We start from the raw sequence: 27,990 nt of genomic DNA on the forward strand, positions 1-27,990 counted from the left end.
CTCCTGGAGCTCTGGCAGCCTTGGAATGTCACCATTCCCTGGGCAGCCTGGGCACTGCCAGCACCCTCTGGGGCAGAAATTTCCCCTGATTTCCTCCCTGACCCCCCAGCCCAGCCCCAGCCCTTCCCTGGCTCCTGTCCCAGAGAGCAGAAACCAGAGCAGAAATCCCCACTGCCCATCCTGGGGAAGTCTGACCCTTTTCCTTCAACACCACGATTACAAAACCCATCCAAAGACAAAAAAGAGTTCCTATGCTGTAGGATATCTCTGCCTGCCAGTTTAGAAATCTTTTTTTCCCCCAGATTTTACTGCACAAATACATAAATAGTTTACACTATTTACAGTGTAACACGTTGAATGGTGCTGTGGTGCCCAGAAAACTGCAGAAGTGACTGCTAGATTTAGAGATGGCCATTACCAAACCTGCTGGAGGGCTTGGAGGATTGATAGGATCATTTTCAAACAAAGCCTCACATATGACTCATTTTGGAGCAAAATTCTAGAGAAAATTTTTTCTTACCATTAAATTAATGTTCTGTGTTTTTAATAGTTGCAATTATTTGAAATGTTATTAATTTATTTGGTGACAGCAGAGTCTGGCTGACACACTGATCTTTTCCAGCTGGCACCTTTCACCTTTTGAGGCCACCTTTTTTACCTTTTTCTGGCTGGAAAACCTCCCCTATTACCCTTTGGTCATAGCATTTCTCACACTTACACTTCATCCAGCTTTTTTTTTACCTCAGTGCTGATGTTCATTTGGGAGTGTGTTTTTGTGTTGTTGGTTTTATTTTCAGGGTTTTTTTGAAGACAGGTGAGGAAACTCAAGCAGGAATCTAAGTTGGAGATGATAAGGGATGCTCTGGTAAATCCTGATTTTATTGGAAAATGTTGATTCACTGAAACGAATCACTGGAGGGAATCCATGATATAATAGAATAATATATAATATATATAAAAATATAAATAAATACATAATAAATATTAAATATGTACATTATATAATTATATATTATATTTAAAATTATGTATAGATATATATTAGAAATACATAAATTTTAAATAATTAATATATAAATTATCTAAAATATAAATTATATTATAAATATTATATATATTATATATAATGATATTTATACCTATATATATAAATTACACCTAATTATATATATATATAATCATATATATAAAATTACACATATATATATGTGTATATATATATATATGTGTGTATATATATATATATATATATATATATATATATATGTGTAAATTTGTAAATTTATTACATAAAATCCATTATATAATCTATAATAATTCCATGAGGACAGCACTCCTGCAGAAAACCCAGTTTCATGTTCTCCAGGAAGAGTCAGAGAGCAAACAGACCCTGAACCAGGAGAAGGAGTTGGCCAAAAATTTTGAGTCCATTCCAGTGCACACATTTAAGATCTTACACATTTTGAAGCGACAGGAAAATTCACCTCCTGCTCTGCATCTCTAGCTAAAGGTTAAACATTTTAGCTGAAGGTTAAACAATTTCATGATGGGTCAGGACCTGAGGAGTGAGAACTGGAAGGGTAAAAATTCCAATTCATTTAATGCATTATTGAGCCCCTATTTCTGCCTGTGGAAAATCAGTTACACAACTGGAAATTCAGGGGCTGCTGTGGGATAATTCTGAATTATTTTCACAGAAATGGGGGTGCTATGAGGAATAGTCATCCCATTTTACATATTTTTTTAAGCAAAATGTAAATTTCTGGATGTAGGTGTAACTCACAATATCACAATATCAGGTTTGTCTGTGAAGGTAAACTAGATGGCATTGAGAGCTCTGAAAATCCTAGAAGGTTCTGGAAAGGAACAGCTTTGTTTTATAAAAGCTTGTACATTTTAAACACCTTAAAAAAAATAGAAAAAACCCACCAACCCTTAGTTGATTAATTAGTCCTAATTTATATTTAAAATTCTTCCTGATTGATTCTTGAAGTTGACTTTTACTTGATTAAATAGAAGTCTTTAATTCTGAGATATTTGTGGCTCTGCAAATTCCCTCCTTGATGGGAGCTCTACATAAACACTTGGCTTGCAGTGATGAGCTCAGCCAAGAGGTTGAAATTTGCTTCCTCCCCATCAGTCTTCCTCTCCCTGCCCACAACCAGGGGGCAGCTCTTCCTCTTGGTACCCTTGAATGTTACACCAAAAAAATCACATTATTATTATAGGATACCATTTTTTCACTGCTTTAACAGCACCATTAATGGTGGGGATAAAATAAAAAACTTCAGTCAAGAGCTGAAATAATAAGCTTCAATCAGTCTTCTTTTCTGGGTAAAAACCCCACAAAACCTTGAATGTTACACAAAAAAAAAATCACATTATAGCTCTGGGATGCCATTATTTCACTGGTTTATCAGCAGCATTATTGATGGAGATAAAACAATAAAATTCAATCAAGAGCTAAAGTAATAAACTCCAATCAGTCTTCTTTTCTGGGTAAAAACACTACAAAACCCAAAACATTCACTGCTTTTAAAGAAAGATATTCCAGGTTCCAGGGACAATAACACCAGGATTTTAGCATTGGAAATCTTTTGTATTTCCACTGGGAGAGCAGTGTCTGCTTGCCAAATTGTAGAGCTCCTTTTCCTTGAGAATTCCAGCACAGCCCTTCCCCACAACCAGAGGGCAGCTCTTCCTCTTTGTGCCCCTGAATGTTAAACAAAAAATCCCATTATAGCTCTAGGATGCCATTATTTGACTGGTTTATCAGTACCATTTATAGCGGAGCTAAAATAATAAACCTCATTCAAGAGTTAAAATAATAAAACTCAATCAATTGTCTTTTCTGTGTAAAAACCCCTCCAACCCCAAAACATCCAAAAGAAACCCATCTTAAAAAAAGAAACCCTCCAACAACATTCCAGGTCTTTGGAATATTAGGGACAATAACACCAGGATTTTAGCATTGGAAATCTGCTTTTTTATTTCCACTGTGAGAGATGTGTCTGCTTGCCAAATTGTAGTGCTCCTTTTGCTCAAGGTTTTCTGCCTTTGAGAAATTCCAGCACAGACCTTCCCCACAACCAGAGGGCAGCTCTTCCTCTTAGTGCCCTTGAATGTTAAACAAAAAAATCACACTATAGCCATAGGATGCCATTATTGCACTGGTTTATCAGCACCATTATTGGTGGAGAACTTCAGTCAAGAGCTGAAGTAATAAACTTCAATCAATTTTCTTTTCTGGGTAAAAACCCCACAAAAACCCAAAACATCCACTGCTTTTAAAGAAAAAAAACACCAACAAAGATATTTCAGGTGTCAGGGACAATAACACCAGGATTTTAGCATTGGAAATCTGCTTTTGTATTTCCACTGGGAGAGCAGTGTCTGCTTGCCAAATTGTACAGCTCCTTTTCCTTGACAATTCCAGCACAGCCCTTCCCCACAACTAGAGGGCAGCTCTTCCTCTTTGTGCCCCTGAATGTTAAACAAAAAATCACATTATAGCTATATTATTGCACTATTTTATCAGCACCATTAATGGTGGAAATAAAATAATAAACTTCAATCAAGAATTATTTTCTGGATAAAAACCTCTCCAATCCCAAAACATTCACTGCTTTTAAAGAAAGATATTCCAGGTTCCAGGGACAATAACATCAGGATTTTAGCATTAGAAATCTTTTGTATTTCTACTGGGAGAGCTGTGTCTTCTTGCCAAGTAGTCATGCTCATTTTGCTTGAGAATTCCAGCGCAGACCTTCCCCATCACGAGGGCAGCTCTTCCTCTTTGTGCCCCTGAATGCTAAACAAAAAAATCATGGTTTAGCTATAGGATGCCATTATTTCACTGGTTTATCATTTATGGTGGAGATAAAATAATAAACTTCAATCACTCTTCTGGGTAAAACCCTTCCAAAACATCCACTGCTTTAAAAAAAAAACAAACACTCCAACAAAGACATTCCAGGTCTTTGGTATATTAGAGACAATAACATCATGATTTTAGCATTGGGATTCTGCTTTTGTATTTCCCCTGGGAAATTGCCAAATTGCAGTGCTCCTTTATGCTCAAGGATTTCTGCCTTTGAGAAATGCCAGCCCAGCCCTTCCCTACAACCAGAGGGCAGATCTTCTTCTTTGTACCCTTGAATGTTAAAAAAAATTCAAATTACACTTATAGGGTGCTGTTATTGCACTGGTTTATCATCACCATTAGTGGTGGAGATAACAAACTTCAATTGTCTTTTCTTGGTAAAAAAGCCCTTCAACCCCAAAACATGCACTGCTTTTCAAGAAAAGCTTTCAACAAAGACCATCCAGGTTTTTGGAATATTAGGGACAACAACACCAGAATTTTAGGATTTTAGCATTGGGATTCTGCTTTTGTATTTCCTCTGGGAAATTGCCAAATTGCAGTGCTCCTTTATGCTGAAGGATTTCTGCCTTTGAGAAATCCCAGCCTTCCCCTGCCCCCCAGAGCTATTTTGGGCAGGCAGGGTTTACAACTGTTGGGATTTTTGTCAGAGCAGTGTGCCAACAGCACGTTCCCAACGTGAGGAACACATTTCCCAACACATGGAGAGAACATTTGTGGGACTGTTGGTGTTGAGGGTTGTTGCAGCCTTCAATTTTTTCATCATAACTCCTCTAAGAACAGTTGGTGAGTGGAGGATTAATGTTGAGTGTGGGAAATATAATTTTGGAGCCTGAGGAAGCTCTGGGAGGAGGCACTGAGCTCCTGAGTTGTATTTACTATAGATATTGAGCTATGAAATAGATAAATTATTTTCTTTCTGGTATTTAATGGCAGCAAAAATGTAATGACATGAATTAAACATTTCCAGCAGTTGCTCAGCTTTTAGTTCAAGCTGATCCTTTTTAGAGTGGGTTCATTTGTGAACATTTAAAACCACTCCAGAGCAGTCATCACAATCTGAACTGATCTGTTCAGTGTCTAAATTTTACTGTGAATTTGGCGCTATGAACTTGACCAAGCCTATTCTGGTTGAAATTAATCCTTGAAATAAAAGGAACGGTGACATCAAGTCATTTTTTCAGGATCCAGCCCATTATTTATGATCACTCCCCCTTTTTTTTGAAGCTGTTGGCAAATTATTTGTCACTGATTGACCTATGCATATATCAAGAATTAATTTGGTTATCTCAATTTGCCATTATTTATTTATTTATCTTAATTATTTATTCTTAACAAACTTATTTGCCATTACTATTTATTTATTTTACAATTCAATTTATTATGGTGTTTAAATACAGGTGCTCACATAAATGATTCCAATAATGGGATAAAATTCACTTTTTCTACATTTTCTATGGGTACTTTTCTACATTTTCTATGGGTTTCTGCATTTTCTATGGGTACTTTTGTGTGTTCTGGCGTCCATGACTGAGATTTTTTACTGCATATTCTGTTCTTGGTAGTCTTACAAACAAATGTTTTAGGGCAAGATCTGGTAATAAGAGAATTTTTATTCAAATACAAGGAAATCTGATATTTTTTCTTATTAAGTAAGAGATCTGTAGACCTCATCAAAAGAACTAGCAAGCCTGAAGAGCAATTTTAGCAGAAAGAAGACAGATCTTGATTTTAATGCTCCTGGGCAAGCTGGAAGCAAACCCAGCTGTTGGAAGGAGCTGGGAAATTACACATATTTAGAAAACTTGCTGCTGCTTTAGGAATATTTATGGGGAGCAGGAGCTCATCATGGAAGTGAATTGTTCCCTCAATTCAGCTGGGAAAATGAGCTACTGCTGCTGTGCATGGATATTGTCTGCCCTTGGTGCTGTCTCATTGTTTTCCAATTTTAGCTGCATGCCTGGGTTTCTAATAGAGCATTTTGGATTCAGCCTTCCACCATAACTTCTCTTTCTTTTGGAACTTTGGACCACAGGCAGGCAGTTTTGTGAACACAGAATATTTGAAGTGGGATTTGGGCAGTGCTGGAAAGTCTATATAGTCAGACCCAATGTAAAGAATAATTTGTGCTGCAAAATATATGGAAAAGAGGTTTTTTTCACCTATTTTTAATGTGGAATTAAGGCTTCTAAATAACAACTTGGGCTTGTTAAAGCATTTTTCATTCAAGAGAGAACTCCCTTCTGCCCATTCAGTTAAAAGAATGCCAAACCAAAATTGAGCAGAACATTCTGATTTGGTTTTTTGGATTTTTTTTTTAATTGACCCAATGAATTTTGGAGTGAAGTTTCCATTTAATTGTGAAGGAAACCATTCCAGCAGGGCTCAGACTTTCATTTATTTATTTATTGTCTTCACCACTGTGTGGAAAAAAATCTGGACTTGCACAGCTCTACCAGGTTGGGATTTTTCTGTGTCCCAGGCAATGACCTCAGTGTGATGTGGTGCTGGAATTATTCCTTCCTGCAGTTATTATTTCATGTAGAAACTTCTGTTTCCTTCAGGTTCTCCCATCCCTTCAGCCCGCGTCCTCTCCTGGCCCCTCTTTGTATCTCATCTCATTGAATTTTCATTCCCAAATGGATTTTTCCTTTTTCTCAGACCTCAAATCTCATTAAATTTTCTTAGCTGTTGGGGTTTGAATTTATTCCTGCCCTCACACATGACTCAGTGATAATTCAGAAGGAATTCTGCAGTTCATAGGCAGAATTGGTTAAGGTTGGTTTTACAGAATTATTCTGGTGCAGGATTCCCTCTGTGGACAAACAAAGATGACAAACAGAAGATGATGCTGAATAAATCCATGAAATACACACAGAAAATAGAAAAATCAGCCATTGTGCTGATTCTAACCCCTCCCCTCGTTCCATTATACAAATCCACTTACCTGCTGTTCTCTTGAGTTTTTCCTTGTGTTTCTTTCTCCGCATATGAAATTTTACCTTTAAAGTGTTGGTGGACCTCCAATGTTTTCTCCCTTTTGACATCCTTTTAAAAACCTTGTGAATCAGCTGTCATTCCTTTACACCATTTCATGCCATTTTACTTGTAAATCCAATTAATGTGGAAAATCTCCCTTTTCAGTTGTGGCTCTGTAGATGATGTAGAGTCAGATGAACAAAAGCCTTTTTTCCCAACAATGCTGCATGGACTATTTCACACTATCCCATGGAAGTTGAAAAAGAAAATCTTTTATCTCTTTTATCATCTAGGTAGGTTGGTACTATCAAAGAAATTAGAATTTGTGAAACTGGCAAATATCAGTGAGGCCAAGTCTGGTTTGACTGGGGCTTGTGGGACAATTTGAAAACTTTTGATGGAAATCCTGCCCAGATTGGTGGTTCCTGGGTGTGGCTGCTCAGCAACATCCTGAGGATATATCCCTAATTATAATTATATATAGAAATATAATATATCCCTGAGCTGCCAGGCAGGGATATATTATATTTCTATATATAATTATATTATATATATATATATTTTTTTAATAATTATACTTAATTATATATGATACATACAATATGTGTATGTATATATATATATATATATATATATATATATACACACACACAGGTACATATATATATATGTATATATATATATACACACATATATATATATATATACTTGTGCCAATTTGTTCCCCTAGATAAAAAATTACTCTTTTCCTTCTTGTCCTTCTTGCATCCCTGGGTGAAATTTTGGTTCCTGAGCAGTTCCTCCACACAGGAGTGCAGTGCAGTGTGGGCACAGTTGGGGTGTCACTCTGGTTCTCCATGCTCATGGTTTCAAATCAATAAATACATAAATAAATAAAGGTAAATTACACCAAGATTAAAACACTGTGAAAAATAAGGATGAGCAGGACATGGGGGCAGATCTGATTTTCCATAAACACTTCAATTGTGAGTTCTGGCAAATTCCTGCATTGATATTCCTCATGTTTACAGCCCAGTGGAGCAATAGAGGATTTCAGGGGACAGTAATTTTCTGAAGCATCAGGATAAATTTTATCCCATTTATAAAACCCTTACAGTTCCTAGTAGTGCAAACATTGAACATTGCAGCTTGCAGGGGAGAATTCCATCACTTTCCAGGCCTCCAAGTGATATTTAGTTCAGGAATTCAGGTTGTGTGTGCTTAACAAGGAGGAAGGTTCACTGCTTCAGGCTGCTGTGCCCTGCAGGAGCTTTGGCCAAAGAAATCTGATTTAGGGCTTTGGGATCTCCATGGGTTAGGGCTCAGGTCACTGCATGGAAATCTTCCTCAATCTCAGCAGGGTTATCCTCAATTTCTTCTATTTTTCCTCAAAATCCAGATCCCCTAACCCTGCAGCATGGTCTGCCTGGGGTGCTCACAAAAACACCTTTTCACTTAGGACAAGAAGTTCAGCACTCCCAGGGGACAAACTGGAACACAGGCACATGTCTGTGCTGTTGAGATATTTAGGCATGAAAAGATAAAACTGAAATCTAGCTCAGTTCTCAAAGTCTTTATGGTGCCTCACTCATGAAATCCTTTTATTGCTACCTGGATATCTCTATATTAACCTTCAGTGACATCTAAGCCTCTTTAAGGTTTTGGGATTTAAATTTAAATTTGAGTCCTTGCTACTCAATTTATCTCCTGTTCTTTGATACTTAAAGCTCGTGGCAGCCAATAAAATATCAATTTTCAGGATCTTTGGTTCCAATGTACTTACAGTGAAGCACCCAAGGGTAGTTCAGAGTTGTTGGGTGCATTTCCACCTACTTGTATGTCTAAATATCATTGTCAATTTTTCTTTCGAGCACATTGTGAGAGGAGGACTTGGTGCAGAAACTCGCCTGCCAGAAATTTTTTATTTCGTTTCCAACTGCTTAAACATTGGCATGGCTCTGACAAGGGTTTAAAAAAAGCATTTTGAGCATTGGGATGCAAATTAACATAGCAAGCAATTAAAGTCAATTAAAACAGGATGTGGTGTAATTAGAAACAGTTGTGTTCACATTGATATTCAGAGAGGTTCGATGTGTTGAAAGAAAAGAAAACAATTCAGGAAACTTTTAATGCCCCGCAGATGTGATGATGATGCTAATAGTGGCACTGATTCCTAAATTCCCCATCCTGCCTCACCTCAGGAGCTCCTGGGGAAGGGGAGAAAATGGGAATTAATGGCTCTCTCTGAGCACAGTGCACTCACCTGCTGAAGTAAGAGTTCCTCCGTTTTTGAGGGTGAGTCATGAGAGCATTTAATGTTTGGGGTTAAATAGTCTGAAAATCCATTTTCATTAATTAATTACAAAAATAAGTCTGAGAATCCTTTCACAGGTCATTCTTGATGTCTCCCTTTCATTTCCATAGGAGACATACATTGGACTCCTCAGTTTAAAGAACATCTTTTTTTGAGGTTGTATTTTTCACCAAATTATTTTTTTCCATCCAGCAGCTGAACTAATTTTGACAGATGTGATGATGATGCTAATAGTGGCACTGATTCCCAAATTCCCCATCCTGCCTCACCTTAGGAGCTCCTGGGGAAGGGGATAAAATAGGAATTAATGGTTCTCTGAGCACAGTGCATTCACCTGCTGAAGCAAAAGAGTTCTTCCCTTTTGGAGGGTACCTGATGAGGCACATGAGATCATGTCATGTTTGGGGTCAAATAGTCTGAAAATCCAATTTCAGTTCAATAATTACAAAAATAAGTCTGAGAATCCTTTCACAGGTCATTCTTTGATGTCTCCCTTTCATTTACATAGGAGACAGAAATTCGACTCCTCAGTTTAAAACCTATTTTTTTGAGGTTTTATTTTTTACCAATTTTTTTTTTTTCATCCTTGCAGCTTAACTAATTTTGACTGGTGCAAGGCAGGTGTAATAGTTACACAGGTGGAAATGGCAACAGGAAATTATAGAGAGTTAAATTTATAGAGAGTGTGTTTGCCACATAAAGAAAATATTGATAGTGGCATGGAACTTATTATTTATTCCTTCTCTGAGTTTGAGTGGCCATGTGCTGATCTCAGGTTTAGGAATGTGAAACAGGACCAATTCTTCTCCATTTTTCCTTTGGAAAATGTGAGTTCTTGCAGGTTTCCTGTTGCTGCCCATGCAGAGAACAAACTGATTTCTGGAAATAAAAATGTGTGGCCATGTATGTGAAAACAGAAATTGCTGGGGTTCAGCACCTCAGACATTTTGCTTGAAGGTTCTTTGTGAGATAAGGGTTCTCTATCCAATCCCAAAGAGATATGGACAGAATTTAACCTTTGGGTTTTATGAAATGCTTATCCCTGAAACCCAGTCATGCAGGCAGAGCAGTCTGAAGGGAAATCAGTTTAGTAATTCTGGTGTGGCTGAGAATCAATTGCTATTTCGTTATAAAAAATGTCATTAATTACTTGTTATCGTGTGTTTGGAAATCATACACTTACAGAGAACTTAATCTCTATAAAAAAGTGCTGACATCTCCCACAGACCCTGAGGAGTTTAGAAGGGAAAAATGGTTGGGGGACAAAAATTGTCAGGACCCAGAACATCCCTCTGGCTGTCCAGGACAGATGAAGATCTGCAAGCCACGACAGCTTAGGTAGAATGACAGTGAAAAAGTAGATTTTGGAGTTTTGAAAATGGGGGTTCAGGGGGCAAGATGGAGGGATCTGGGCATGTCCAACCTTTCTCCTCCTTCTTCTTCTTGGCCTCCATCTCCTGCTGTGATGTTGGCACTTTTGGATTGGTTTAGAGTAGAAGCTCACTGTCTAATACAGGTGATAGGTATTGGAAAGTAATTGTAAATATTATATGTGTAATTTTTAGTATAAAAAGATAACGCCAGGCTGGGGCAGGCAGAGTGCCTCTGTCTTGCTGAACGGACCTCGGCAGGACAGGAGAAAGAATTTTATAGATAAGACACAATGAACAACCCTGAGAATGAGAACTGAAGAGTTCTGACTCCTTCATCAAGCGCTGGGCTGGGAAAAGAGACTTTTTAACATTTCTCAGGGTCACTCTGACCAGCCGGAGACCCCGACACAAAACCACCTGCACAAAGGCACCCAAAGCACTTTTCCTCCAGCGGGGTGTGAAAAGAAGCTGGTTTTGCTGCAGCTGGAAGAAAATTCACAGAACTCACAGAATTCTCACAGATCCTTTTCTGCTGTTTGTTTCCTCCCCAGGTTGTGTATGTGACAGCCACCTTCCCCTACATCATGCTGATGATCCTCCTGATCCGGGGGGTGACGCTACCCGGCGCCTCTGAGGGCATCAAGTTCTACCTTTACCCCGACATCTCGCGCCTCTCCGACCCACAGGTAGGACACGGCTGCATCCCTGTGTGCCTTTGTGCCCGGGGAAAACTGCAGGAGCCCTTGGGTTTGGAGTCTGAACTCAGGGGACTGCTGGGGGATTGCACAGATCCCTCCGGGAAATGAATTTGTGGGGGATTCTCAGAGCTTGACAGAAAGCTCACACAGTGTGTGCGTCTCTGTGCAAACCTGGAGATAAGAAATGCTGACTGAGAAATGCCATGGAACAGCACAGGCATTGTTGAGAGAGAAATTGAACTAGAAACAAGTTTCAAAGAATGGCCTTGCAGAAAAGACTGGATACTTTAGAGAAATAGAATTGTGAAAGATGCATTGTGGTAGGACCCAATAGGGGTAATTTTAGACTTGGCTTTAAGGCATTCACAGTGTGGTGTGGCAAAAAGCTGATAGCCAAGAAATACTTATAGTGTGTTGTAATTAAGAAATAGTTAACTTCTGATTGTGATGGTGTGAATTATAACATTTGTATTATAATATCTGTATTATAATATCTGCCTCACCCTTCTCATGAGAGTGAAAATGGGATAAAAGTTCTTAAAACACCTCTCAGTTGCCCCATCTCTGGATCAGAAAAGAGCTTAATCCAACCCCCTGTCCCTGGCCTTTCTTGGCTGCAGAAATTAATAATGTTGGCTGTTATTTGATGGAGATAAGAGAGAAAATGCTCGCAACACAACCTGGACAGGAATTTGCCTCTGCACATCCCAGTATTTGCTCAGGTAGAAGGTTCCAGGCCTGTGGGATGTGCAGGAAGCAGTGGGTGTGCTGCACAGCAGGGCAGAGAAGGAAGGAAATGCAAGGAAATATTGCAGATTGCAAGGAGAAAAGGATTGGAAGGAAACACAAGGAAATATTATAGATATTACAAATATTACATGTGCAAGGCCTTCAGTGCCATCACATGGATGTGTCTGCTGACTGCCCTCTGTTAAATGCAACTTTTGATTTAAAATGAGGAGGAAAAAATAGCTGGCAAAGAGCAAAATAAATGAAAAGCATTAGCTGGCCACTCCATCCTTTCCACCTAATTTAAGGCTCAGAGCAGGACCGTGTCCATCCCATGTGTTTATTGTTTAATTGATTAGAACAAGGAAATAAAAATAGGTGGCAAAGAACTCAATCAATGAAAGTTACCCAGCTCCTCACTGGAGCTGTGGAACTGGGGATAGGGCTGTAAAGCCATGCTGTGTGTTGGCACAGATCAGTTTTTAAATTGGAAAGTACTTTGCTTGATAAATGAGGATTTGCAGAGCCAGTTGCAGTTGGTGCTTCTGCCATTGAGAGACATTGCCACCAGTTCAGTGGGAACAAATTTATCTGGGATTTTGCCTTTTTTTGGTTCTTTGCTCCTTCCAAATCTAAATCTCAGACAGAGAAATTATTCAGATGATTACTGTCTTTATAGCAGAATATGCAGCTGAGGAGGAATTAAGTGCTCAGACTAGGAAATCTGCCTGTTTTGTCATTTCCAATGTAGAGCAGAACATGGAAATCATGGACTAAGTTTGGTTTTTTTTAAATTTCCAGTGACAGAGGATTACAATAGAGCAGTTATTGTCCATCATTTCTGTGATATTGAAGGGGGAAAGTGACACAATCTCTGTAGAACCTGACAGGCTGCAGACAGCATTTACTGATCTGCTTTGGCACTGTAAAAGACATTACACAGTGTTTCTCCTGGGGCTATTCCATTATTAAATGGATCCTGAGAAGCAGACAGAAAGGAATTTGGGAATATTTGTCAAAATGAATTTTTTTAATCTGCCTACTGAAGATGTGGCAGCATAATTTTTTTAAAATCTCTGCTTACTTAAGACATGTTGTTTTTTTAAAATAAAAAATAAAATAAAAGACAATAGAGGGGCTTGTTCAGGTAATTTCCTTGGCGCATCTGAAATATCTGTGATGTTTGCTTTAAACAAGTAATATTTCTAGAGGAGAAAAAAACCTCAAAAATCCAAAAAAAACCAACAAACAAACAAAAGGAAAAAAAAACCCAAAAAACCAAACCATGGCAGAGACACCTTTCACTGTCCCAAGCTGCTCCAAGCCCCGTCCAACTGATGTCCTCCTGCCAAGGGTGCTCATAAACAATTCATGTTGTCCTTCCCATGGTTCCTGAGCATTTGTGGTTTAAAACTCATTGGTTTCACAATCAATGGATCCAGGTCTCCCTTCTGGTTTTTCTTCCCATAGCAGAAAAAAAAACCCCTGAACTGATGCCCAAGAACAGAGACCAGACAGAGTTACAGAATAAAGCAGGGATTTATTAAAGGAACTCCTCCATGGATCCAGCTTGGGCAGCACAAGAGCCCAGCCACGGTTGCACCCAAGATGAACCAAAATGGCCCCAAAATGCACGAGCAGTCATGGGCTCTGTCCCTGGGATCAGTTCTGCTCCATTTGCACCTTGCAGTTCATTGTCCCATTCCAGCTTTAGCCCAGGCAGTCCCACCCTGCTTGTTTTTCTCTCTCCAGCCCACGGTGTTTGTGCTCCTGGGCTGAGATTGGGATCATTTGTCCTTGGTGCCCAGCTGGAGCAGGAATTGTTTTGTCTCCCTGCTCTGTGCACAGAGCTCACCATCCCCTCATGTGAACCCAGACCCACACACTAAAGCAGCACAGAACCTGAAAATATAAAAGCTAAACCTGAGGCATCACAGCCTGGGCTTGGACACTTCCAAGGGTGGGGCAGCCACAGCTTCTCTGCACACCCTGTGCCAGGGCTCACCTCCCTTCCCAACATCCCATCCATGTCCTCTGTCTATGTGAAACCATTTCCTCTGGTCATGCCCCTTCATCCCTTGTAAAAACTCCATCTCCACCTTCCCTGCAGCCCCCCAGGCCCTGCAGGGCCACAGTTCAGTCACCCCAAAGCTTCTCCTGTCCAGGTGAACAATCCCAGCTGTGCCAGCAGAGCTGAGCTCTCTGTATGAGCAGGGCTCAGTGCTGCTCTTTAAAATCTGCTTTCCTTCCCTTGCCCAGTGCTTTTCTAGAGCCTCCTAACAGGATTTTGCCCTGCCTGTGGATTTCCCACGTGCCACTGACACCCTTGCTCGTGTTTGTCATTGAGGGAGGGCACGCCAGCTTAAGGGACATTATTGCCAACCTAAGGGACATGATTGCCAGCTCCAGGGAGGGTTTATATGCTTATTTACTCCCCTGGTGGCACTCGTAAAAGAAAGTCGTGTTGCCATGACAATTTGCAAAGCCCATGGGCTGGTGGGAGCAGCCTGGGAAGCACAGACGGCTGGAGACATGTGGGTTGTGTCTGTCTGTCCCTCATATTTGGGGCTGGAATTCCTTTTGGGAGTGCTTTAAGAAGACAAATCCTCCTCAGGCTCAGGGAGATTTTCACTGACAAGTTCTTGTCCTCCGGTTGGATTTAAACACCTTTTAGTAGGAAAAAATGTGCCATAACAGAGATGGCAAACACCAGTGCAGGTAATTGAAATGTGTAGTATTCATTGGTTTTATGGAGTTAATGTTGTGTTGGAAAAACCTGTCATTCCACCAAAATTGAAATATGTTTTTGAGAATAATTAATTCAATACTTGAAGAAAGCTTTCAGAATAATGGGTGCAATCTTTAGTCACTTCTCAAGATACAGAGGAAGCTTAGTTCTTCAGACTTAAAACTAGAATTTGGCACAACTAGTTTTGTTTTAAAAAGAGATTTTGGTCCAGCTTTAGGGCAACTTTTAATGGCAACAAGATAGATTTAGAGGCACTTCTGATTGTGATATTATATGTGTGTTATAATGTGTGTGTAAATATATAATATATAATATATAATATATTATATATAATATATAATATATCATATATAATATATCATATATCATATATCATATATCATATATCATATATCATATATCATATATCATATATCATATGTCATATATCAATAATATTATCATATTATTATAATTATATATATATTATATGTATATATATATTATATGTATATATATTTAATATATTGTACATCTCCATTTTATGGAAATGCAGAATTCAATGTTCAAACCCACAGCTATCAGGAGAACGTCCCCCACTCCATAAACCTCTTGCCAATTGGTTCTGGAGCTTTTTGCCAAGGAGCACACTGACACTACCTGGAGATTTGTGTTTCCAGTTTCCATGTTTACTCATTTCACTGGATTTACTCCCTAATGCCAGAGCATTAATCATGTTGACCAGCAGGATTTGTTTTCCTCTTCAGCTGCAGGCCTGTTTCAATAATATTTCAGGGAGGGTGCAGGGTCTGCATGAAGAGAGAGGTATTTGAGCCCCAGAGCCAGTTCTGTTTGCTGGGGATTAAATAAATGAAATTTCTCTTCAAGGCTCACTTCAGCCTCAAGTTCTGGACTCTTTTGTCTTTGTGCAATTTGCATTCCATGGTGGGTTAAAGCTTTGTGAGCAGCCATTCCTCTTTGCAGCTCCCCTCAGCTTCCAAGGCCTTTGGTCTCCATTTCATTTTTGTATTTTATTTTCCAGCAGACCCAATCCCCTCCCTCTGAAAATGCCATTTTTTGTCATGTGTACAGCTCACTCCAATCGCTTTGTGTTGCACCAGTGGAAGCTGTACACAGTCTGGAGCTCTGTTTAAGCCTCAGAAGTGTTTTCATTCATCAACAAAAAGGTCTCGACAATCTTCATGCTCAAATTGGCTTGAAATAGATCCCTCTGCCCTAATCTGGGAGATACAGGTGCTGCTTACAGCTGAAATAAGGGATCTGTGCTGGGTTATAGCTCACACAAAAGCGAGTTAATGGGATTGTTCTGGGGTTTGTGTGCAAGCCTGACTCAGAATATGGCTCTGCTTGTCCCTGCACAGATCTAGGGTCACTGTCATTGTGTGTGCTGCTCACTGCTAAACATTTGGGGCTTTGTGAGAGGATTTTGCAAACATTTGTGCCCGGAAGAAGTTTAGGGAGGGGCAGATGTAGCAGATTGATGGGCCAGGAAGTACCAGTATGGATAATTGTATGGAAAATCACATCAATTTAACCCCTGCTGGAACAGTGGCTTGTTAAAAAGGGGAGGAAAATAAGAATAAAGCTTTCTTCTCTATTGTATGTTTTTATGCTAAAAATTGGCCAAATTTCTGGGGTTTTGGGGTTTTTTTATTTGTTTTTTTTTCTTTGTTTGGTTTTTTTGGTTTTTTATTTTTAATTTTAATTTTTTAAATTTTAAATTTTTTTTTATTTTTAAAGTTTAATTTTAAATTTAAAGTTTCTTTAATTTGAAAGTTTTTTAATTTTAAAGTTCAATTTTAAGTTTAATTTTTTTAAAATTTTAAAGTTTTTTAATTTGAAAATTTAATTTTAAATCTAAAGTTTTTATTAATTTTAAAGGTTTTTTAATTTGAAAATTTAATTTTAAATCTAAAGTTTTTATTAATTTTAAAGGTTGTTTAATTTTAAAGGGTTTTAAATTTTAAAGTTTTAATTTTAAGGTGTTTTTAATTTTAAAGTTTTTTTTTTAATTTTAAAGTCACTAAAAATATGTTTTAATGAACATATTCATGAGAGCATCTATCAACACAGCCACAATTGCACTGGACAGCTGATTTCCAAAATCTTGGAGAAATTTCCATTTCTCTGTGGGAAGAATCCAGGTTGTAGCTCATCTCTGATAAACTCTCATGTGAATGTTGAGCTTGAGGAATGAAGCCAAATTAATCAGGTACAGGAAAATCAGAGCCATGACAGGTAAATGGGTTTTAGGTTTCTCAGGTCTTTTATTTGCAGTGGGGGAGGGAAAAAATAGCAATAAACTTTGTGGTGGCAGAAATATTTCTGCAATTCTTTGGTAGCTCAGCCAGGAGAATTCACTTTTAGGCAGCTGGGATGTGCAGGTGACAAGGGGGAGATGGTTCCAGAAGGACTTTGCACATCAATTTCCTATGAGACTTGGCTGGCTGGCTTGAATTTTGAAATCCAGCTGGATTTTCCTTCTTGAAAATGAGCGCCAAAACACAAATGCAGAGCAATGAGCATCAGCTTGACCTGATAACCCACTTATCCTGGGTAGATTTTATACTGCCGAGATCCCTCTCTCCCTTACTGAGACCCCTCTCTTCCTTACATTGCCCTCTAGATCAAAAACTGCTTTTTCCTCTGTGGCATTTATGCTGTTTTCATGTGTAGTTGTAGAGAAATCAACCATTTATTACATCTCTTTCAGAGAAAACACTTTTTTTCTGGTAGAAAGTCACTCTAAAATGAATGCACATTGTTTATTTCCCCCCTGGAAATTGTACTTTTTCATTAGATTTCATAATTTTTGTATTAGCATGAGTTTATTGTGGTGGTTTTTTCCCTCCTTAACATGATATTAATCTGGTTCAGCAAATAAATAACAATATTCTTTTAAAAATATTCTGCTCAGCAGAATATTCTTCCCAATCAGTCTAATTATAATATACATACAGATAAGAGAAATTCGGGAATACTGGATCAGTTTGGAGGTGATATTTCCTTAAATCCTGATGTGAAAACCCAAACTGCAAAAGCATTGAGAATTTCTCTTCCCTTAAGAGAAATTCTCCCATTTGAGAACTTCTCTTCCCTTTTTGTTTCCAAGATTTAGTGGGGCTGAGTTGCTCCAGGAAGAAGAAATGAGGAGATGGAGTCAATTTTAGGGTTTGCAGCCCTGGAATCCACAATGCTGTCGCCACCTCGAGGCCAGGGAAGCCTTTTTGCCAGGCAGAGGAAAATTCTCTTTTCAGCCTCTGAGAGTGGAGCAAACTGCTGCACCCAAACATAAATGTTAGGGCTCTGCTTTTTCCAAAAAAGAAAAGGTTGTAAAAGAAATTTGGATTTCATTTTTGGCTGCTTTCAGGCTCAGAAAATCCAGGTTGCTGAGCAGCAATTTCAGACCTGTCCTGCATTTAAACCTTCAACTATGGAAATCTTGGGATTTTCAGGTGTTGGCAATGAAATTATCTCTGATTGCTGGAGAATTTTTGGATGCTTTTTAAAATTTTTTTGAAATGTGACAGGTAATGACCTTAGAGGTCTTTTCCAACCTTAATAATTCCATGATTCCCTAAGGGAAAAGCTTGCAGTGGAATGAGAAACTACTCCATAGGGTATCTTCAATACTCATTGGTGAGTTTTTAAAGGGTTGTGCTTGGAAAAATGCTTCAGAGACAGGTCAAGCATCCTGAATATTACCTGAATTTTGGCACCGATAAGTTGGAAAACCTTTCCGTGATTTACTGCATTTTTGGCTTTTATAAGAGTTTGGGCAGCAATTAAAAAAAAAAAAAAAAGAAAGAAAGAAATTAATTGTGAAAAAAGGAAAAAATAGTGGCAATGAGAGGAGGAAGATGTCCAGTTCCCCTCACACTTGTTCAGTTCTGCTAAGGGGTGGAATTTACTGTTTTTCCTCCCACTTTCTTCCCATTCTCTGGATTGTTTCCCTCAGCAGGCATTCACAGTCTGAACCAGGTGTGATTTACAGTAAAATAAAACAAGAGTGGAAGTCAGAAATCCATACAAAAGCTGCAAGGATGAAAATCCTCAGCCAAATTTATTATCTGTATAACTGCAACTCCCCCCTACCTGGACCTTTGAACAAGCAATAATCTAAATTTCAAAGTGTTCTCTCAGTGAAAGGAGAAAGCCTTGCTGCTGGAGGTGAGGTTCTTGTGGTGCTGTTTTGTGTAAAGTTTAAATTTGCCCTACCCAAATTTAAACTTTAAATTTTCAAATTTAAACTGGGAAAAGAATTAAATTCTTCTCCAGGTCTGCTGTTTGCACCACCATTACAAATTACTGAGGTCTGAAATTGTAAGGAATTAAATTCAAAGATAGAGCCCAGTGTGATGCTTAGAGATATTTTTCCTACAATGCAGTTTATAACCTCCAAAGTGAGGAATATTTCATGTAATATATCCTGCAGATTTTGCACTTTGGATTATGTGGCTTTAAAGAGCAGAGAGAGCAACAACTCCCAAATGCAGAGAAAGGGCAGAGGTGTTGAACAAGAGCAGAAACCCTTCCTGGGATGGATTTCCCATTTCCCCCAAATCAAGGGAATGAATTTCCCCAATTTAAGAGCCAGCCTGGGAGCACATTGCATTTTCCCTGCTCCAAACAAAATTCTCTGCAGGAATCTGCTTGGGAGCACACATTCCAAAAGGATGGGATGGAGACACTCAGGGGCTTCTCCTGGGGCAGAAAATAACCCCCTGTGCTGCCTGGGGTGCTTGTTTGCTCACCACGTTGGGTTTTTTATTGGGCAAATGTTTTGGGGACGCCTAAGTGCAAAAGTTTTTTGTGCATTTAAGTGCAAAAGTTTTGTGTGCATTGAAGTGGAAGAGTTTTTTTGTGCATTTAAGTGGCCAAATGCAGAAAAAGGACAGAGGTGTTGAACAAGAGCAGAATTCCCTCCTGGGGTGGATTTCTCATTTCCCCCAAATCAAGAGAATTATTTTCCCCAATTGAAGAGCCAGCCCGGGAGCACATTGCATTTTCCCTGCTCCAAGGCAGCTGCATCCCATTCTCTGCAGGAATTTGCTTGGGAACACACATCCCAAAAGGATGGAGACACTCAGGGGCAGAGAGAATAACCCCCTGTGCTGCCTGGGGTGTTTGTTTGCTCACCACGTTGGGTTTTATATTGGACAAATGTTTTGGGAATGCTTAAGTGCAAAAGTTTTGTGTGCATTTAAGAGTATTTTGTGCATTTTGTGCATTGTGCACCTTTTCAGTGCAAAGGTTTGGGTAAATTTCAATATTCTGTGGGAAAGGCTCAGTCTAAATTCCATACACAAAAATTTTGGGGTGTGTCAGTGCATTTAAGTCACCTTTTCATGGCTCGCCAGACAACTCTGGTTTATTCACCAGCATCATGTGGTGACTGCTCATTTTATGTGCCAGACGTGCTTTCTGAACTCCAGTTAAGGCTCTGGGGTGTTGTTTCAAGCCCTGAACAAATGATTTGCCTCCTTCTCCCCATGGTTTCTCCCTGTGTTTTTTGTTCTAGCCCACAAGAGGCAGCAAGCTGAGCAGGTTTGGGCAGTGGGGTGAGACTTGTTGGAGAATGGGCTCATTTTGGGATTTCTCTGGGATTTCTGGGTTAGCTCCTCAGCTGTCCCTGCAGCCCCTTGGCAAGCCTGGCAGTGGGGAGGCATCATCTGAGTGGCAGAGTGGCTTTAATTGCAGTTTAATATCAGAATTTATGGCTGGTGCAGTTGCCACTGGAGGGAGACAGGATCCACACATTAACTCAGAGTATGGGCATGACGGCCAGAGATTTCCCTCTGCTTTCATGATGGAGCCTGAAAAGAAATACAAGAGAAACTCAGAGAGCCTTTTTTGCATAAATTTGAACATTTAAAGGATTACAAATAATATTAATGACTTCACTCTGTCAGCTACTTTATAAGTCCAGTCTTCTAGCGGAGAAAAGCTGTTGTTAAAAGTGCATATTTCAGATGAAATTCAGAATTGGTAATATAAAATGCTGAGTGACAGATGGATATTAATGAGGAAATAATAACAAGGGAGATTGCGCACAATGGGAGGGTCAGGAAGTGAAGCAAATGAATATCCCATCTTATTTCTGTGCTGCAAGTGGGTTTATGATACCATATAAATAGAGACACTGGAAATCCAGAGCTATTTTAAGAATTGCTAGTAGGATTTTTAATCCCATTATTCCAGAGGAATGAGAGAAAAAAGGAAAAGATAAGATTATTGCACTGGTGGAATGATGTGCTGCTTGCAGAAAATCTGGAATTTGCTCTTTACAAAGCTGCGGGCTCCTAAAGATAATTCTTTCAAGACCTGTACAACAAAATGCTTTCTAATCCCCCTGGCGTTTCTGAAATTCTTCTTATTTCCACCCTAGAACTGGAGTAACAGCAGAACTCTCAAAATAAGCCAACAAAAAAGGGCTGGGTAAAAATGTGCAGAAAAGTGGAGTGTGCACCCCAAAGCTGCCCTGGGAGGGGAGCCTGGAAAGTGCTTCCCTCAGCATTCCCTGCCAAGGTTTTGGTATCCACTGAAATCTGTGGGACATTTCTGCTTAAATATGGGATTTACTGCATTGCTGCCTCTTCCTTCCTTATGGATGAAGTTGCTGTGTTGGGGTAGGGTTGGCTTAGACTTGTTGGAACTCAGGACATCCCTCTGGCTGCCCTGGATGGCTCAAACCCCTGCCAGGGGGCTCAGAGACCCTGGCACAGAGCCCAAGACCCCTGTGCCTTTGATTACGACCCATGGAAATAATTACCGACCTTATATGAGGATCTGCAAGCCACGAAAGTCTAAGTAGAATAATAGTTTGTCAGGGGGTGGAAAAATAGATTTTTGGGGTTTTTAGAATGGGGGTTCTAAAAGGAGGCAAGATGGAGGAATCTGGGCATGTCCAGCCTTTCTCCTCCTCCTTCTTGGCCTCCATCTTCTGCTGTGATGGTGGCACTTTTGGATTGGCTTAGAGTAGAAGGTCACTGTCTAACACAGGTGACAGGTATTGGGAAGTTATTGTAAATATTGTGCACCTAGTTTTTAGTATAAAAAGATAGCACCACCAGTTATTAGTGTGTGTGTTATCAGAGTGCCTCTGTCTGTCTTGCTGAGTGGGCCTCAGCAGGTCAGGAGGAAGAATTTTATAGATAAAATACAATAAACAACATTGAGGCTGAGAAATGAAGAGCTCTGACTCCTTCTTCAACTGGAAAAGAGACTTTCTAACACATCTTGGGGTCACTCTGAGCAGCCAGAGTCCTGAGAAGACTGTTGAATTATTTGTTGGATTGTTGTCCCAAATTTATTCTTTACCTCCCATTGCAGAGTTGTTTCTCCCTTCCGCTTGGTAAGGGAGAAGCAGAAGGGAGAAACAAATCTGCAATGGGTGGTAAAAAATAAATTTGGCACCACAGCCACATATTCACACTGATGTGATATCACCAAAGTGCCTGTGAGGGTAAATGACAGGATGGGAAATGAACATTTTCCTCATTTCCCATTTGGCTGTGGTGCATTGTGTGATTTCATGGTCTCTCCTCTGAGAGTCCTTAAAGAGATAAATTGTCATGTGTTAACATTAAATCCCAGAAAACTTTGTGGTACAGGAATTCCTGTAAAGATCATGGATATTTTAAGGAAAACCTTCCTTAGCTGGGTGCACAGTCTCAGTTTCCACATGCAAACTGATTTTCCCATATGGATTTTTATAGGCAGCTGCTTTAAAACTAAATAAGGCTCAATAAACTGAGTTTTCCCCAGAATTCTCCCCAGAATTCAGCTTCTGATGACACAGAAATAAATAAAATAATAAAATGGGCTTTGTTCCACCAGGGCCAAGCCCACAGCGCTGCTCCAATTAAGGAAAAATTGTAAAATTGCAATAATTGTAAAATTGTCTGTAATTAAGGAAAAGAGAAGAAAACTTTGGGGTGTCACAAGCAGAGAGGGAATGAAATGCATTGAGAAAATGTGTTACAAGTTTGGCAGGAAATCTGCAGATATTGCTGCAGTTTGGGGTAAGGGTTCACTGATTTCTCACTTGTTTTTGGTCAGTTCCAGAGAATATTTAAATCAAAAAGTGCAGCTGAACCCCTGAAAATGGGAAATGGGATCTGGTTCTTGGTGATTCTAAAGTTCTGTTTGCACACTGATATTTTAGCAGAACAAACAGAAAACATTTCACACAGACCAGAGCCTTAAAAAGAATTTTTATTTTAAACATTTGAATCCTTTATTTTTACTTATTACTACATTTTGAAACAAAATCTTGTTTAGGAGTTTAAAAGAAAATGCTTAATTTAAAAAATGGAGCAACAACATTTGGCTTCTTTAATAACCCTCCAGTTTTTGGCCAAATGCTTTTATGTTTCTTAAAAATTTGCAAATAAAATTAAATTGAAGGTCCATTTTTCTGCAAAATTAACCATTTGATCAATGTCAGTACATTTAGTAGGCCAAATGACAAGAAGTAAGGTCCTGAATATGGTTTCTAAATGGCATTTTTTTTATCCTAGCACTTTGTTTTTGGTGTTAATCTCAGTTTTACTTTATATTTCTGCCAGCTCTGTGGCATAATTGCAAGGTTTTCCCCTGCCCAGCTCTCTTGAAAGAGGCCCAGGCTCCCAGCAGAATCCCAGTGAATGTTGAGTGGCTTGTTTACTAAAATTCACCACTTGGGTACACAGCTCCTGCCACTCCAAAAACAACTCAGGCTTTTAGAATGCTCCAAATCCCTTCTGTGTAAAATAATAAAACAACATGGGCGCTCTGGGGGATGCTCACAAAAAGCTCCCGGTGCTTTCCCAGCCTGGGGGGCTCAGGGAATTTGTTTATCCAGCCATGAAGGGGAGCACAGCAGAGCTGGGGAATGATGGCAGCACCAAAAATTCCACTGGGGAGAAGCAGCCCTCAGTGAGTGACTGGTTATGGGGGCAGGAAATGTGCCAGAGGAGGAGGGATTCCAAATTTAAATTTAAATTTTCCGTTTGGTGATTTGATCTTGGCAACAAAGTGGGTGAGGTGGTTCAGGGCCATTGTATGGAACAGGGGAGGGAAAAGGGTGGTTTGGTTCTAGAAATCATCAATCCCAGAAATTCCTCTTTGCCCTGGGCCTGTGGAGCCCTTGGAATGCCCAAGAGCCAGAGCAGAGATGCCTCAGCTTGAGTGAACCAGGCAGAAATTAAACAACACTTAATTGACTTCCTTGTGCATGTTGACACTGAGCAGACAGTGATTTTCAGTACAGATATATTGCTGGTAAATGTATTTTTGTATTTCTAGAACTCCACTTACCTGCAGATTAAGTAATTTAGTTTTTAAGTAGTTGAGATGGTCTCTTAGGATTTTTTTTTGTTAGGGTTTGTTTTGGTTTTTTGTTTCTCTTTTGGTTTTTGTTGGTTTGGTTTTGTTTTGTTGTTTGTTTGTTTGTTTCTTTGCTTAGCGTTTTTTTTTGTTTGAGTTTTTTTTTTTAATTTTATGCTCTGGCTTAAAATTCAAGTCCATGGTCAACTAAAAGTAAGAGATGATTGCATATTTCCAAAATATAGGGCTGAAGAAGGCAATGTAAGTGAGCTGGCAGCAAGTGAGAAAGGAAAGAAATAAACCAAAAATTTTTGAATTTTTCCACTCTGTGTAGGGAGTGATCACATAGGAGGCTGGTGGGAGAGAATGGATATTTCTGTTTAAATATGACAAAAAACAGGCAAAGGCAAACAGGGCAGGCTAAGGTGTGAGATGCAGTTTGCTTTTGCATTTGTATATCTTTAAAAGAAAGGATCACAATAAATTACCTATGTGGACATGAAGAAATTTCTGTTCCTAAAGTAAGACATCCCTTTTCTTCCTTCAACTATTCTGGAAAAAGTTTTGTTCTATCAGAGACACTTGAAGACTCACTCATACTTGTCAGCGTATTTTCCCTGTAATCTTTCTCCTTAATACTTTGTACCAAAGTAAGGTTAGATTAAATTCCTGGGGTTATTCACCCAAAATAGCAGGTTGGACGGAGCAGAGAGAAGCCAAAGGTCCTTCCCATGGAGGGGGAACATGCAGGGAGTGATTCTGAGGGACAGACACCACACCAGGGGTGGTTTTGGGGTAAAACCACCCCTAAACCACTCTTTGAACACTTCAGATAAACCTTTACAACAAGCCCAGGACATCAGCAGTGCTTTGTTTGTTTTCCTAATTAACTTCACCCAGACAAATCTGTCACAGGGCAGAGAACACAAGCTTGTGCCTGAAGGTCTAAAAACCAAATTTGCTTTATTCTTTGTCTTTTTTGATCCCTCCCTGTATTTATTTATAAAAATTACTTGGGGACCTCATTCTGATTTTTCTGCCTGGGTGCTGTCAGTAGCTCCTAAAATTCCCTAAATTGTCAGGGGGACTCTCAGTGCCTCGTAACTGAGAGAAACCACAAATCCCAAACGCCTCTTTAAAAAAGAAATTAGTTTTTAAAATCAGAGACTGGTCGGACAAATTGTTGCTCTGAGCTTGCTGGAGTAATCTCAGAGATTCTTGGCACATAATCCTGGGAGGGTGCCAAGCTCTTGGTTTGGTTCCAAGCAAATTCCAGCCACCATTCAGCAGCAATTAACTCTGAGGCAGAGGCAGCTGGGCCACCCTGAGTTATCATCCCTGCCCTGGCAGCCCCAGAGCTGGGCTCGTGCTCATTCAGCCACGGAATCTGAGATTTCTCCTCATGCCACCCCAAACTCCTGCCTGGGGCTTGTGGTCCCACACCCTCCGTAGCTGTGCTTGTGGAATTCCCACCCTAAGAGCTGGGGAGAGATGAATCTAAACTTAATTTAGTTATTCTACAATTCCATATAACATGTATAATATAATACAATTCTGTATAATGGCAAAATATATATATAATAATATAATTCTGTATAATGGCAAAATTAATGACTGTTGCTCGCTCAGTACTTTCATTGCTGGAATTTGAGGGTGAGGCTATAGGGAAAAAAAGGAGCAGAGTGTGTGTTTGTATTGATTCAGGGTGACCCCAATGTAGGGAAGTAATGTGCTCTGACTCCACGATTCAGGAGGCTGAACAAATGCTTTATTAAGCTATTCTATATTACACTAATACCATGTTAAATTACATGCTAAAGACATATTTTATTAAAGAATACTAAAGAAAAACCCATGTCTGAGACAGCCAGGACACAGCTTTGACCCAGCTGGCCAAGGAAACAAAACAATACCTTCACTGGTGTCCAATAACCAAATCACAATCTCCATAACACATTCCACATGTGCCAAAAAACAGGCGCAGAGAATAGAGATAAGAATTGCTTTCTATTCTTCTCTCTGCACTTCTCCAGGAAAAATCCTGGGAGAGAGAATGATGTCTCTCTCTGTTCAGAGAATGTGAATGCCACGTGTTGGTGGCTATGGAGGTTTGAGGCTGCACGCAGTAAATTTATAAGGTTTTGTGACCTACATTTCAGAGGAGGTCACTGCAATGGATTCTGGCAACAATCAAAAAAGGACAATGAGTGACCTCTGCACTGGCTGAACACACTTTTGTGTATTTATAACTAATGAGAGTCCCTTGCCAAAGTGAAACTAGCAAGTGACACTAGTTTCACTTCTGCTAGTTTTGCTAGTATCACTAGCAAAGGTGAAAAAACAGTTTTATTTCCATGCCTTGATAGTGATTTCAATCCTTTCCATTCTATTAAACCTTACTAAACAGAAAATGATGGCTCTCAAATGAAAAAGGATGTTTTAATAAAGTGGTTAATGCTCTAGGTTAGCTTTATGGATTTTCACAGATTTCTGGGCCAGTTTTTGCTGAGTTAGCATGGGATTATCCACATCAGTAGCTTTGAGTGAAATGGCATTAAATTAGAATAAAATTAAATACTTCCTTGTCTGTCCTTTTGGATTGTTGACCCATATTGTCACTAGCAGTATCTGAAGCAATGTGTTGCCCCAGATTTCATTTCTTTGTTTTGAGGTTACTTTAGAAAACATAATTAACTTTTAATTGAGTCTTTAGTATTTATCCTGCCTAAGCACTCAGTTTTTATTCTGCTTATGAAGGGCAATATTTAGACTGTTCTGTGGGCAGCAGGAAATCAATGCTGCCTTCAATTAGGATTTTCTTTGTGTGACACAATGGTGGGTCAGAAGTTGTCACTTGGCCTTTTTAATGGGTTTATTAAACACTGGGTTTACTTGAGGGATTTTTTTTCTGTTAAATTAAAAACATTTTCCCTTTTTTCCTTTTGGTCTTTAGGCAATAAATTAGTTTTGTTAATAAATCAAATTATGACAGAGTTACTTAGTGGATAATAACTGGAAGCCAGGCCACGGTTTTGGTGCATTTGTAGAAAATGGAGTATTTGGAGTGGCTGTTCAGAGGTTTGTATTTATTTGTGATGCTCATTAAATAGCAGTGTAGGACACTATACACCCAACAGTCACTGGAGGGTTTTTTCTGTGAAAAGGCAAAAAATAAAAAAAGAAAAAAAAAAGTAAAAAAGCTTTTACACGCTGTCAAACCTGGAAATGGAGCTCAGCCCTCCTGGTTCCACAGCCAAGGCACCGTTCCCTGTTGGGGTGGCACTCAGCCAGGAACTCAGGAGGTCCTCCTGGATCCCTGCCCTGGCTTTGGCAAAAGTCTATAAAAATGGAGATGTAGTGGGTTTAGAAAAATACAAAAGAATGTGCTTTTTCACACAATGAATGACTAAATGGTGGAACTCCCTGCTGGAGGATGTGGGAGGCTGAAAGTATCAATTAATTCAATTAATTACAGATGGGCCGATTGTGAGCTGTTGAACACAAGAGTCCAGATTTAACTCGGGGTTCTGGCTGGTTTCTGTGCAGCTTTTATTGGGAGGCTCCCTGTCCTGGGGAGTTCACCCTGCTGGGGCAGCCTCAGTGTCCCTGCTGGAAAAATAAAGTGTAAATTAAAGAGAAGCAAAATGGCAGCAGGGCAGAAAATTCCTGCTTGAACAGAGCCCCCCAAAGCAGGTTCAACCAGAACAAGCCCAGGATCACTTGGGTTGGAGAAGACCTTTAAAACCATCGAGTGCAACCCTAAACCCCACCAAAGTCCATGTCTGTGGTTTTCTCATGTCCTCTAAACAGAGAGAGACAGAATTCTCTCTCTCAAGTTTTTTTCCTGGAGAAGCACAGAGAGAAAACAAGTTTTATCTCTACTTGTTGCTCCTAGTGTTTTGCACATGTAGAATTTGTTAGAAAATATTGTTTATCTGAAAGAATTTAGTAATTAG

At 39.4% G+C, this 27,990-nt stretch overlaps 1 protein-coding gene across 5 annotated transcripts in view; it reads left to right on the plus strand.

Annotated features, from left to right (window-relative positions):
- Positions 1–27,990, plus strand: part of SLC6A11 (solute carrier family 6 member 11) — a 107,929-nt gene that overhangs the window by 42,000 nt on the left and 37,939 nt on the right. For all 5 annotated transcript variants that reach the window (XR_009115053.1, XR_009115055.1, XR_009115054.1 and 2 more), the window contains exon 7: positions 11,101–11,235. Coding sequence is in view for 2 of the 5 variants with exons in the window: in XM_058031808.1 (XP_057887791.1) it covers positions 11,101–11,235 (135 nt within the window). In the remaining 3 variants the exon portion in view is untranslated. The remainder of the gene's footprint in view (positions 1–11,100; positions 11,236–27,990) is intronic.

Source organism: Melospiza georgiana, chromosome 11 (genome assembly GCF_028018845.1).
Source record: "Melospiza georgiana isolate bMelGeo1 chromosome 11, bMelGeo1.pri, whole genome shotgun sequence".
NCBI lineage: Eukaryota > Metazoa > Chordata > Aves > Passeriformes > Passerellidae > Melospiza > Melospiza georgiana.